The sequence below is a fragment of the Tenrec ecaudatus genome, chromosome 6 (assembly GCF_050624435.1).
Source record: "Tenrec ecaudatus isolate mTenEca1 chromosome 6, mTenEca1.hap1, whole genome shotgun sequence".
NCBI lineage: Eukaryota > Metazoa > Chordata > Mammalia > Afrosoricida > Tenrecidae > Tenrec > Tenrec ecaudatus.
In genome coordinates, this window is record NC_134535.1 from 4,726,177 (window position 1) to 4,739,841 (window position 13,665).

At 63.4% G+C, this 13,665-nt stretch overlaps 1 protein-coding gene across 2 annotated transcripts in view; it reads left to right on the forward strand.

Annotated features, from left to right (window-relative positions):
- The first annotated feature begins 311 nt into the window (after positions 1–311).
- WNT7B (Wnt family member 7B) overlaps positions 312–13,665 on the forward strand; it is a 46,280-nt gene continuing 32,926 nt past the window's right edge. Inside the window, exon 1 of one of the 2 annotated variants that reach the window (XM_075552652.1) lies at positions 312–382. In XM_075552652.1, the coding sequence (XP_075408767.1) occupies positions 312–382 (71 nt within the window). Of the gene's footprint in view, positions 383–4,425; positions 4,509–13,665 lie in introns of those variants that run through there. The other variant, XM_075552650.1, reaches the window with a different exon arrangement.

The window sequence follows — 13,665 nt, forward strand, 5'->3', positions numbered from 1 at the left end:
CATTGGCCGCCGCGGCGCTCGGAGAGGAGGGCACGGCCCCAGGCTGTTGCGCCCAGCGGAGGCAGCGCCCGCCCGCCCGCCCGGCTCCGAGGTCGCTGGCCCCCGCCCGGGTCCCTCGTGCGGGCGCACGCGGCGCCGGCCCCGGCTCACCATGGTGGCAGCGCGCGCCGAGTGCCCGCGCGTCGCCGGCCGCCCGAGCCGCAGCGCCGGCTGAGCGCGCTCCGCCCGCCCAGCGGCCCCCGCCCGACCCCGCCCGGTCCGCGCGTCCCCTCGGTCGCCGCTGTCTATGGCGCAGCCCCCCGCCCCGGACCATGCACAGAAACTTTCGCCAGTGGATTTTCTACGTGTTTCTCTGCTTTGGCGTTCTCTACGTGAAGCTCGGGTGAGTGTCCCTGGAACGCGACGGTGGAGGGGCTGCGGGGTGGGGGTGGGGGGACCTGCGCCCAGCCCCGCGGGAACGCCGGCCGAGCTCCGGGCGGTCGGGCCCGGAGGCGGGTAGCGGCGAGCGTGCCCGGCTCCTACTTCCACCTGTTTGGGCTCCAGGCCCGAGGGGGTGGGACGCGCCTGGACTCCCCCGGGCGCGCTGGGCGCCGAGCCCGGAACGCGCGCGGGCCGCGGGAGGGTGCGCCCGGGCGGGGGGCGCGCGGGCAGCAGGGGGACGCGCACCCCGGACGCGAGCGCGCGGGCTAGCCGCCCGCCACTGTCCTCGTCTCTATCCATCACCAGGACGTGTTGAAATTGCCTTGACAACTCGTCCGGCTGGCTGGGGACGGGCCGCGGGGCTGTCGGCCGCCTGGGGCTGGGTCCCGGCCCGGTGGCCCCTTCTCGGCCCCTCGCCGCGCTCCCCCTGCCCGGCGGGCGCCCGGCGGGCCGCGCTCGCTGCTGGTTGCAGTAGCTGCTCCGAGTCGTATTTCCACATTCCTGAACGCAGCCCTTACCTGTTGAGCCGCGATCCCCTTTAGACAGAATCTGTCTCGGCCTCGCTCGCCGTGGGGGTGGGGGGGCGGTATAGCCGCCGCGGGAGGGGCGGCTCCCCGGGGCGCCCAGGCCTCGCTGGCCCTGCGCCCCTCACACCTGTCGGGACCTACTGTGTGCCTCGGGGAGCCCGGCCTCGACTTGGCCAAAGACAAAGCCAGCAAGTCAGTAGCCTGCGGGAGGGCCGCCTGGGGCCGGCTGGTGGAGCCGCGATCCCCAGGGCACAGAGGTAGCGACATGCCCAGAGAAGGAACACATCCATCGCCCCCTCCGCTTCACAGGTGGAGAAACTGAGGTCCAGCTCTGCCCTGGAGGGAAGCTGGTGCTGCAGAGGCCCAGCTGGAAGTCTGGGCCTGCTCTCAGCCTTCAGGCCAGGCGGGCGTGTCTGTGGCCCAGGAGGCTGTTTATCGTGGTTCTGTGTGCAGGCCCTGTACCTGGGTGTTTGTTCTCGGGAGGCCAAGGGTGCGTGCCTTGAGGACGCTGGGGGCCGGGCCGGGAGTGGAGAGGGGAAGGGAGCTGCTGGTTCTTCCACTCTCCAGTAGTTCCTGTCGTTAGTCACCTAACCCCTGTGCCTCCCCACTCCCCCTCAAAGTTACTAGCGTCCCTCAAAGGCCCAGGGTATGCCACCTGGCCTTCTACACCTTCCCCACTCCATTCCAAAGATTAGAAGACTGAGCCCAGGGACCTGGTCCAGCGTGAGGGAGGGCAGACGTGGACATTGGAATGCAGTCCCTCCCTCTAGCTAGACCCAAGTGGGAACACTGGAGTGGAAATTGATCTATAACACCTTCCCTCTTAAATCTCATAGCAAATGAAAGCTCCCAGAGCCCTGCCGACTTGGGGATCGCTGGCAGCCCCACCTCACCCTGTCCCCAGTTCTTGAAGCCTGTCCCCTCTAGCTGGGGACTGTAGCTCTGGACCTCAGGAGCAGGAAGATGGCACGCTGCTCAGGAAAGTCAAGGCCCCACCTTAGGAAGGACCTGCTGGGGGCGAGCTGCCACCAGCACTGGACTTTCCCTGCCAGCTCTTAGGTTGTGGTGAGCCCCTCCTGGGCCCTGCTCTCTCTGCAAGCCATCTGTAAAGGACAGGGGAGGCTTCAGGAGGTAGCTGCGCCAAAATGTGACCTGAGGGTTTGGTTACATGACTTGAGCCCTGTGGACTATGAAGGTGTGGGGCCCCCTCCTCATCCCTCCCTGGGTGGTCCCAGGCAAGCATTTGAGCTCTTATCTGAAAATCAAGGGGAGCCCTCATTGAGTGCTTTAAAGTTGGTCTTGGGTTGGGTGCAGAGGTCTTTGTAGGGAATGGGATCCCCATAAATGACTGTGGCCCCACCCCACTGTTGTAAAGAACAGACAGCATAGACCATGAAGACACCTGGCTCCTCCACACAGGGTGTCCCAGACCCTTGGAAACTTAGGACTCGGGTTTCCCAGTCACAAAAGGTTCCCATTCCAGAACTTTAGTAAGGTTTGGGGTGCATATTTGTGGGTATCAATCGGGTGCTCCCTGCTACAATGCAACCAACCAGGCATGGCCCCTCAGCCTGAGTGTGCCCGAAGATGTGCACCCTGGTGAAGGTGGTCAGGGGATGTGGGGCTGGGGACACCCCTACCATCAGGAATTAAGAATCCAGCCCTCGCTGAGCCCTGGGGGCAAGGCCAGAATAGATGCCCCTTCAATTTCTAGCAATTTCAAAGTAGAACAGTGCTGGGAGGTGGGGAGTGTAGCAATTGCCCTGCCTCACCCACCCCAAGCTCTTTTCTGGTCCCAGCAGCCTCTGAGCCCAGTCTGGCCCACTCTCCCCATGGCAAAAGGACCCAGAGTGCCCCAGCCTGCTGCTAGCAGACTCTCAGACCAGGAGAGGTAGGGGGCTCAGTGTCCTAGGCCTGGAAGGGAGGAAGAGAGATGGTGGAGAGGGTCTTCCTAGGTGCTAGGGACTGGTCTTCAGGGCAGGGGGCCATGCGCCCTGAGGACCCTGTTCTCCTCTCCCCTGTTTGGTGTTCTGAGGGGGTCTGCACTGCAGACAGGACCTCACTCTGTGGCCAGGCTGGGCAGATAAATCAGACACCCAAACCCAGCCAACTACTATCGAGTAGATTCCAACTAGGTTTCTGAGACTGTAAGTCTTTCCCGGGGCAGATAGTATCTGCTCCCCCACTGCCACCAAGAATGGCGGGTGGGTTTGAACCACCCACCCACTTGCAGGTAGCAGTTCTATGCCTATCCCAAAACACCATCAGGACTCCATTAAAACATTCCTGTGTGAGGCAGAATGGCTTTGAAAAGTAAGTCCTTGTGTCCTGCCTCTCTCCCATCCCCACGGTCCTCTCAAAACCAGTCACTCACCCCCTACCCCCTAGTCATTGCTGACTCATAACGACTCCTGTGTGTTTCCAAGACTGTAACTGTTAGCCGGAATAGAAAGGCCAGCCTTTCTCCCGTGGAGCTGTGGGTGGTTTTGAACTGCTGTCCCTGAGGATCCCAACCATCCTCTCAGAGGAGAGCAAAAGAAGTGAAGGGACAACAGGAAGCCTCGCCCTCCCGGGGTTCGGAGAGCGTAACTTATTGGCGGCGCCTCCTCGCCAACCGCGTCTTTGTGCGCAGAAGCAGGGTCCTGCAGAGATAACCTGGACACAGCTGCTCAGCCAAGGCCTTCAGGCTGGGCCTGGCTGGCTGGAGCCCTGAGTGTGTACCCCCACACAAAGCCCGAGGAGGGGTGCAAGTAAAGGCGCAGGCACCTTCTGCCCATCGGCGCGCGCACACCTGCTCCCACCAGGACGCGCCCACGCGCCCAAAGGCACACGCAGACACACACAGGCACTGCCTGCGCGCACCGGCACTCGCTCTGGTCTGCGCACAGTCCCGAAGACGCGCTCCTGGAGGAGCCCACGCGCCCGCCGGCTCCCCCCGCCGCGCCTCCCCAGGTGCACCCACTGCGGCCACGCCGCTGGAGCTCGGCGGTCTGCTGGAGGCGTGGGTGGGGGCGAGGGCCGAGTCAGCCTGGGCAAGCCCCGGGGGCGGCTCCCGCCGCGCGCTCCTCGGCCTCCCCTTTAAAAATCCCGCCCGCGGAGGAGGCGGATGTAGGGCGGCCTGTCCAATGGCAGCTGCGCGCTTCAGGAGTCTCGGAGACCAGAGCCAAAGAGAGCGACAGAGCCGGCTCGGACCGACAGACAGACGGAGGGCTTCTCAGCGGCCGCGGCGAGCCCGCTGGCCCGGGTCTAACCCCCCCATCCGCGCTCCAGCCCCAGCGTCCGCGCAGCCCCGGTACCAGCGCGATGTGCGGCCCTGGCGGCTGGGCACGGACGACTACCGTGCCCGGGCCCGCGCGCCCCGGTCCCTAGCGTCCCGCGCCGCCGCCCTGCCCTGGGAGGGCCGTGGGGACCCCAGCCACAGCTGGCCCAGGCCCTGCCCGCGGGGCCTGCCGAGCCCCGCCAGGCGCGCGGGCCCGCCATGCTCCTGCTGTCGCCTCGCAGCGCGCTCCTGTCGGTCTACTGCCCGCAGATCTTTCTCATCCTGTCCAGCGGCAGCTACCTGTGAGTGCCGTGGACTGCGCGCGGGCGGGCGCGCGGGCGGGCGGGCGGGCGGACAGAGGGCACCGCCGCAAGGACCCAGGGTGGGGCGGCTGGTGCCCAGCGCGCGCGGGAGCCAGGAGACGTTGCGTCGTCTCACCGGCCTTAGCTACCCTGGTCGAGTGCCGGGGGTCGGGGTGGGGGGGGGGGGCGGGCGTCTGTGGCCAGTAGAGCTCCCGCCTGTGGGTTCGGAGAAAGGCAACCCGTGCAGTCGCTAGGCAGCCCGTGGACGCCCAGCTGCACGCACTGAGCGCGCGGTCCGGGGAGCGCGCGTCGGCACGGAGCTTCCCGTGCGTCTCAGCCGCGTCGCGACACAGCCGAGGACCCTCTCACGCAGCCCACGCCCGTGGCTCACTCGGGAGAGCCGCAGGCTTACACACGCGCCCCGCACACCCTCTGACACCCACTCCGAGCCGTGCCAGACGGCGTGTGGACTGTGTATCCACGGTCGCGGCAGCTTTTCACGCCTTCCCGCCGCTCTGGGCAGCCAAGACCCTTTGGGCCGGACTTCTCACCTGGGGACCTGGGGCCGCGCGCACCGCGGGAAGCCCCAGGTGCCGGGACCAAAAGCTCACGGAGCGGGTGGGAGCGAGGACGCGCGCGTGCGCTGGGCTCCCTGGGCTCCGGCAGGGCCTGTCCAGGCCCAGCGAGCTGAGGGGCGCGTCGGCGCAGCGGTAGCTTCGCCTAACTCCTAATGGGACGCATATGCTCTGGCCTCCGATTTAAGAAGAAGTTTGATTTACAGAACCGCCGTTTGGGGGAATTTAAGCTGGATGCTACTGATTAAACCTCAGAGTCAGCCCCCCCTTCCTCCTCTTCCCTCCCCTTTCCCCGTCCCCTCCCCCTCCCCCTCCTTTACACGCGGGCCACGTCCGGGGTCGCCTAACGCGGCCAGAGGGGGCAGCCGCCGCCTTCCCGCTCCGCTCGCTGCCCCCGCCCCGCGCGGCCGCAGTCCCTAATAAATTGCCGCGCCCCCACCCCCTTTTAATAGAGACGCGGCCAATTTCTCCTCCAGCTCCTAGGAAATTACAATCCTACCAGTTTTCCTTCTATAAATAGTCGCGCATCTTGAAACAAAAGTTCGCAACCGCAGCCAGATGCTGCGAGGCTCGCGGTTTCCCGGGCTGTGGGACTTAATTACAAGGTCCGGGCGCGGCGAGCGCTCCAGGCCCGCGGGCAGCCCCGGCTGCGGAGGCATCGCCTGGGGCGGGCGGGGTGGGGGACGCCTGCCCAGGGGGAACCCACACCGGGGAAAGGGCCAGGTTTGGGTGGGGGCGTGCTGCCCTGGATACGGGTCTACTCAGAGGGACCTTAGAATCTCAATTTCTGGGGTCCTTTCACAGCCTGCCCCTACTCCCATCCCCCGAACCCGAGATACCAATATCTAAAGCTTTGCCAGGGAATCTAGCTCCTCGACCTAAGAAATCATTTTGGGGGCAGGCTGAGGTTTCATGTTGGTGGGGAGACCTCCAGGATGAGAAACTAGGGGTCCTGGGGAAGTAGGGTCCTAGGAGGAGGGCAGAGAAGGGGGTCCAGGAGTGGCAGGCCCCTGCCCCCTCCTTCTTCTGGCAGGTGGAGGCCAGGATACTCCTCTAGACCCCAATAGTTCCTTTCCAAAAAGGATCCCCCAAGCCCGGGCCTGCCAGTCTGCCATCTGTGCCCCCTCCCGCTGGCTTCAGTGTGCGCGCCCAGCTGTGTTGGCAGAAATTCTGAGGCAGCAGCTATCCAAAAGCTCATGAGCCAGGCCTGGGCGGGTGCGGGTTGTGGGGGGGCGGGAGGCCGACTCTGCCCCCGCCTGCCCCTGCCTGCCTTCAGCACCCCCTCCCCAGCGGCAGCCCCAGCCTGACCTTCAGTGTCATAGCTGGAACCCCTGGGGCTGACTTTGCAGAGACCGGGAAGGGAAGGGGCTGCTGTGGCCCTGATCCTGGTATGCAGCAGGGCTGGCAGGGTGTGTGAGGGGCCGTGGATGGGCCAGGGCACAGAAAGGAGCAGGGTGAGAAGACGCTCAAGGGACCACATGTGGCCCAGCCCCAGACCTGAGCCAGGTGGCCAGGAGGCCTCCAAGGCAGTGAAAAGTGGGTGCCAGGGGCGATACGAGCCTCCTCCCATAGGATGGTTTTGAGGCCAGGCCTGTGGGATCCCAGGGTGCCAGGACCAGGAGGGGGGCCTGGGCAGAGGCTTGTTTCTGCTCTCGAGAACTTTCCAGAAGGCCCATATTGCTTCCCCCCACACACACTTGGTGGGCACTTAAGCCCCTGCTTTCATCTCGGAGACCCTGGAGCATCCCGTCCTGGCTGTAGCCATGCCCAGCAAGTCACAAACACAGGCTGGCCCTGCAGCTGATGGGGCAGCAGGCATGCTGACTGGCAGGACCCTGGGCACCTGTAGAAGAGCCCGCATAGCCTGCTGCCTGTGCCCCTGGTCTCAGCAGGAGCCTCTAGAGCAGAGAAGCAGGTGGGGAACCTGAGGGCCTCGTCAAGGTCTCAGGCCAAGTCCAATTGGACCATTGTCCTGGGCTGGCCCCTTCCTGTCTGGGCCTCCCTCTCCCTTTGGTCAGATGTGGGGTTGGCAGCAACAACCCCCTCCCCACCCCCTCCTCCCCCACCAGGTCTTCCCGTCTGAGCTGAGCTGGTCCCGGTGACCGCCTGGCCTGGGGAGCAGAGTGAGTCACTGATGATGCCGTGTTTACTCACCGACCACCTGGCCGCCAGGGGGCTGCCACCACGGCTGTGCCCAGCCTGTGCCTCTTCCTGGCTTGGCCACTGTGGCTTTGTTGGTGGGACCAACCTTGGCCCCAGGGCCCTGTGGGCATGACCCAGGCTGGAGGGTGCTGAATCAGGGTCCCTCCTGGGGATCACAACCTGGGGTGGGGTGGGGGCAGGGCAGGCTGCTGGGCCAAGGCTGGAAGGCTCTCTTGAAGGAGCAGTCCCAGCCTAAGTGTGTGCTCAGGCCCAGAGGGAGGGGTTGCTGTGTGTCCTCCAGCAAGTCTGTGGCTTCTCTGGGCCTGCGTCTCCTCCGGGTTATTGGCATGGAGACCCCTCCGGGTAAGTTGGGGTCCGCCCATACTGTCTGTGGGGATAGGAAGCATGGGGCTTTGTAGAGAAGGTGACACAGCAGGGTCTGTGCTGGGGGCTCCCAGGGAGCCCGCTGCAGATGTACAGAAAACTCCCAAGAGTCATCTGCATGGAGCAGGACCTACAGAACGTTCAGCAGGTGAGAGCAGTGCATTCTGGGAACGGACGCCTCTGTACTCTCTGCAGTGGGCATGGAGTGAACTGGGAAGGAGGCTGATCCTTTGTGTGTCCCCAGGAGCTGAGGGACCTGCAGGACACAGCCCGCTTTGTGGCTGGGTGTCTTCGTGAGTGACCCAGGGCTGGTGCTCTCCATCTCTGCCTCCATAGCCCTGTGACTGGGGCAGATGGGGGTATTCAAGGAGGAAGTGTAGCCAGCGTGCTAGGCTCAGAGCTGGGGGTGCTGGTCAGAGCCCCATCAGTGGGGTCCACTTGGCGAACTGGCTGGCCGGTTGCAGCTCAGAGGGACAGTTTGTGTCTGCTCGAGAGGAGTGTGGGTTTTCCAGGGGTGTTTCAGAGGGCTTCCTGGAGCAGTTGGCATGCCCAGTCTGGTTTTGAAGGATGTATAGTTGCCCAGACTGAACCTTATAAAAGGCAGGTGGAGAGAGCTTCCTGGCTGAAGGACACATCACCAGTCACCATCAGGCACCTTCACTCAGGGGTCCACACGGTCAGCCTCAAAGTATCTAGCTAAGGTGGGCACACCCAGTCCTTCCCTGAGGTCACCCAGGGCCAGGGCCCTGCCCCACACACGTAGAACCTGAGAGAACGTTCTCCCAGGGAGAGGAATCCAGGACCTCTGGCTCCTCGGGATCACTGTGGGAAACTGAGGCAGGATAGGAGTTCCCCCCAGGGGAGGTGATTTGGGAAGCTATCGTTTCCCTCCTTCATGGGGGTGAAGCTTCTGGGTGGCACTGTGGAGGGTCCAGGCCCGGACCTGCTCCAGACACAACCACTGTCAGCTCAGGATAAGTGTGTCGAGAATCCAGGTGGCTGTATGGAGCTGTCCCCTAGCCCCTTGGATCTCTGCCCTGGGAGGTGCAGGGGCTTCCATGGTCCCCCCCATTGGCCAGCATTCTACACGACCGTGGGTCTGAATCGGAGAGGGCTCGGCACCCCCACCACCGAGGGGCCAGGAGGCCGCCCCCCCACCTCGTCAGATGAAACCCTGGTCGGGGCTCCTGAGCCGGATGAAAGGGTCATTGTGTGGTGCCGGCCGCCCGCTGGCCAAGGACAAAACCACCGTTTGTCCTCCTTCCCCCAGCGTGCGGGCTGGGGGCCTCCCCTCAGCCTGGCCGGCGGTGGGGGTGGGCACAGGTGTGCACCGGCCCTTCCCTCTGTGTCTCCCTTCGAGGGGCTGCTTTGCCTGCCCAGCCTCCCCGCCCCCGCTGCCAGTGCTGCTGGTGAGAGGGAGCCCCAGGTAGAGTCAGCCCTGCTCTCAGTGGCAGGCAGTGAGCTCCCAGGCCTTGGAGGGGTCCATGCTGAGGATGGGGCCCACCCTGGGCAGGGAGGCCCGCACTCCTGGGTTCTCAGTGTGAGGCAGCCCGTCCATCCTGTTGTTGCCACCTTGTGCTTTGGGATGGAGCTTGGGCCTCCGATGACTGGTTTCTCTCCCAGCCCCAGGCTGTGGTGGCAGCCGTGACCGAGGCTGCTGTTCTTGGCCTTGGGGTTCCCTTGAAGGCTCAGAGTAAAGGGCATTACACTCTTACACTTGGGCCACCCCTACCCCTTGCTGTCCCCCCACCCCCACCCCCACCATCCCCTTGCAGCCATGGACCCAAAGCCAGCACAGCCAGCAGCGACGAGGTCCTTCCCAGGAAGAGTGGCCCTGGCGTGGGAAAGCCCGAGTCAGCTGGCACCTGCAGGCCCCCATCACTTTCCTGAGCCTGCTCCCCAGGCCAGAGTGTTCCTGTGCCAAGGGTGGGGGCAGGCTCTGGCAGGGAGAGAGGCTGGGGATAAGGACCCTCAGGTCTTAGTTTGCCCCCACCAGCTGCAGTGCCCATTGCCAGGGTGTCAAGGGGTCCCGGACCCACACGACCCCCAGGGTGAACACAGATGAAAAACCCTTTTGAGCAGGAATTTCTCCAGAACATCCCGGATGCCTGTGGAACAGGCATTCCCGCTCCAGAGGACTCAGCTGGTCCCCAGCGGGGTGTTTCTCTTGGGAGCAGATGGGGGCGTGCCTTCCAGTTGGCTCTCTGTTGTGTCTTTCTCCTCCTTGGCTGAGGAGAGATGGACTGACTGACGTGGGTGAGAGGGGGGCTGACAAGGCACCGCTGTCATCCAGGTAGGTGTGGGGTAAGGCCGTGTGATGGTCAGAGAAGAGGGCGTTGAGCCCTGACCTCACTGGTGCTCGCTGCCTAGCCATCTTGCCCATGCAGGTTTCCCGCCTCCAGCCTCATCCTTCCAGCATGCTGGGCCTTCGCCGTCTCTGAGGGGGCTCCGTGGGGGAAGGGGACCCGGGCCCCCTTCTTGGCCAGTGCACTCCTGTGCAACGACCACCCACTGTCTGTCCCTAGAAGGGTGCTGATGCTAAACTGGTTTCAGTAGAGCCCCCAGACTGACTAGGAAGAAAGGCGTGTCACTATTTCTGAAAATCAGCCCAAGAAATCCAAACCAATGGAGGGGCTGGTGCTAAGAGGGGTCCCCCGAGTCAGGGACTCTGACTGGCCATCTGAGACTGTGACCACAAGCCTTGAGGTCCAGCAAGGTCCCCACTGGGGGATCTCTAGGGCTGCCTGCAGGTTTAGATTTGGACCCAGGGGCCAGTTTTCTGGGTGGTGTGGGAAGGGTGGATAGGGGGGGGCATGCCTTCAGAGTGCCGTCCCTGGCCCATTCAGACCCTGGGACTGCCTGCCCATGGGGGTTCTGAGAGCAGGGAGGGGAGGTGGTCTTGGAGATGACCTCATAGCCTCTGTGGGCTCTGCACCTGCAGGGGCAGGAAGCCCGGGCTGTCCCGGCTCAGCAGGACGGGGGCTGCCTTGAGAGCTCCCTGCCCCTTCTTGGGGCCTCAGATCGCCCCCCACTTGGGCCTAGATGTTCTTTCTGAACCCTGCTCTCCCTCGCCCCCTTCCTGCCAGCCTTCCTCATGTCTCAGAGCTCACTCTGCATTCACTGTGGCCCCAGGGACTGAGACTGGCGTGTGTGTGTGTGTGTGTGTGTGTGTGTGTGTGTGTGTGTGTGTGTGTGTCTTCCCCTGGAGGTTGAGCATCCTAGTGCGGGGTGGGGGGTAGGAAGCTGGAGGTAGGGGCATCAGCCTCAGACAGAGTGGGGGGCCCAGAACCTTCAGGCTTGGTTGCCTGATGGGGTGCAGTATGGGCAGGATCCACTCTCAGCACCGAGCTCTGTGAACCAGGCCAGCACTCCCACAGTCAGAGGTAGAGTCAGGGGCTGCTACTGGGTCTGAGTCCAGCAGCATCTACAGCCTTGAGCTGGATCTGTTGCCTAGTGGTGGCTGAGGCTCCAGGGTCCCAGGTGTGCTGGTTCTGCTGCCAGGGGGATGGAAGTGGGGGTGGGGGTGGGCAGGGTGGATGACTTCTGGCTTCCCTGACTCAGGTCTCCCTAGTGACCTCACTGCTGGCAGGGAACACTGGGAATTTCCCAGCACTGCCAATGTTCTCCCCCCTCAGGGAGCCACCCGTTCCCCGGGGGCCCCACCTGCTGGCACATCTGGGCCTCTGCCTGCTGGGCTCTAGGGCAGGGCTGGTCCAGCATGCCTGTCTGGGACCATGAGCTGAGGAGCTGGTCCTGTCCTGTCGTGTCCCAGGGGGATTGTCACCCCCTTGGCAGCATTGCATGGGGGTGGAGCCTGGTGTTGGGGGTGTCCATATCCTTGGGGGGTGGCATTCTTGAGCTTCAGGTTTGTGAAGCAGGGCTGAGACCCAGCCAGGCTGTGGTCTTCGTGGTAGAGGGAGCACTGGATGGGTCTGCACCTGGGGAAGCTCAGTTTGCCTTTGCCCTGGGCCCAAGGTGGTCCCAGGGGGTCTGTCCCAGGGGGTAGCTTGATGGCTCTGTGCTCAGCTTGATGGGTCTGTGGGTCTGTGCTCAGAGAGGCCTCTGGGCTGCCAAGTTGGGCCCCTTGCCTGTTGGAGAGTGGGGGAGTGGACCCCTGAGCCTCTTGTGCCAGAATTTGCCTCCTGATGAGGGAGGCAGGGGACAGGTGTAAGGTCCTATCCCAGGGAAGTCTTCCTCAGTGTCTAGCCTGGATCCCGTGGCTTGGGATTGTGGGAAGGGTGCAAGGGGAGGCCGGACAGTGGGGTCCCCCTACCATAGGTTTATTTTGAACCTCTCCCCAAGGAGGCCAAGTGTAAGGGATGGAACTTGGTACTGTGCTCTGTGACCCTGGTCCCCCCCACCCCCGATTCTGCGTCCAGAGAAGGAGGAATGGTGGAGGACAGGACAGGCTCTTTAGAGTAGCAGTGGGGGAGCCTGGGCCCCGATCTCTGCCGGGTTGTTGGTTACGCCCGTAACAAGATGCTACTCCCTGTAGGCTGGTGAGAGGTCTCGCAGGGCGAGGGGGTGGCTCCAGCCCTCTGAGCCTCGGGTAGGGTTCTGAAGGTGCTGGCAGTGGAGTCCCGTCTACTCAGGGTGGCCATCCTATCCAGGGACAAGGGATGGAGGGAGCGGAGCACACCGCCTCACCTCCGTAGGCATCTCAGCAAGGTGGGTGGCCCCTGAGGCTGGAGGTCCCATGGGAGTTCCCGGAGAAAGTTCTGGGTTGGGTTTGGTTCAGAAGGCTCCACCACTGGGGTCCTGGCATGTGCCACCATGGGGGTGGGCCTTGGCTGCCTCCCTGGGGGGGTGGGGGTCAAAGCAAAGGGCCAGGTCCTGCAGGCTCTCCCTGGTGTGCAGGGCGCCAGCCTTGTTTGGATGTCTCCTTCACTCACTCCCTGCCATTGAGTTGGTCCCCACTCAACACCCTTGTGGGTCTACAAGACTGCCATTCTCTACAGAAGTAGACAGCCTCCTCTTTCCCTCCAGGGGCAGCTGGTGGTTTCGAACTGCTGTCCTTGCAGCCCAATACGTACGCCCACTGTGCCACCAGCACTCCTAGGGGCTACCAATAACCCAAAGGTCAGTGGTTAAAACCCAGACTCAGCCTCAGGAATCCCCAGGCTGGCTTCTCGGCCCTACAGCTCTGCTAGGGAGTCGGAACTGATGCATGGACAGCGGGCGTGTTGGGGTTTGATTGGTTTCCCCATAGGGGGCTGGGCTGGGGGCGGCGGAGTGTTCGCCTGGAGTGCGTTCAGTGCCCGCGCACGCGTTGGCGTGATTCAGAAAGGCATAGCGAGACGGGAATGACAGCACGGTCTAAGGACGGGCGTCGTCAGAGCCACTGGATCTTATGGGAATGCCCAACTTGGAACACACACACACACACACACACACACACACACACAGTGTTTTTGAGAGTCGATCCAGCCCTCACATCTGTGGGGACCCAAAGCTAAACCAAACCGCCACCGAGTTGATTCCGACTCACCGCGACTGCGCAGCAGAGTTTCTGAGACTGAATCTGCATGGAGCAGACTGCCTCTCCTTTCTCCCTCTCGCCTCAGCTCGGCTTTGAACACTTAACCCGGCAGCGCCGCCAGGGCTCCGTCAGCTCCGTGGGGAGGCCCTGCTGACTGGTCACTGAGTTTGCGGGAAGAGGGAGGACAACGGGGAGGAATGGATGAACGGTGGCCAAGGCTGGACAGCGCAGCGTAATGCATGCCACTGAATTGGCTTGAACAAGGGTCTGGAATGATTTGTGATAGATCGTGTACCACAGTAGAGGATATTTTAAAGGCAAGGGCCCAGAGTGTGTGCGTGTGGTGGGAGAGGGGCTGCGGGCCCGGAGAGAATGTCAGGTTTTGAAAGATAGGGATCAGGGCCACCTGCTGAAAAGAGTGGGTGTGCCCTGCCCACTCTAGGCCCCCAAACGCCCCTGTTCCTGGATGGGTCCTCTGAGATGGTAACCTGAGCCTTGCACCCAGGACCAGCTGGCTGTGTTGTGGTTCCCACAGAGGTGTTGGGGTCACTGCCCACAGGCCGCTCTCCAACTCAGA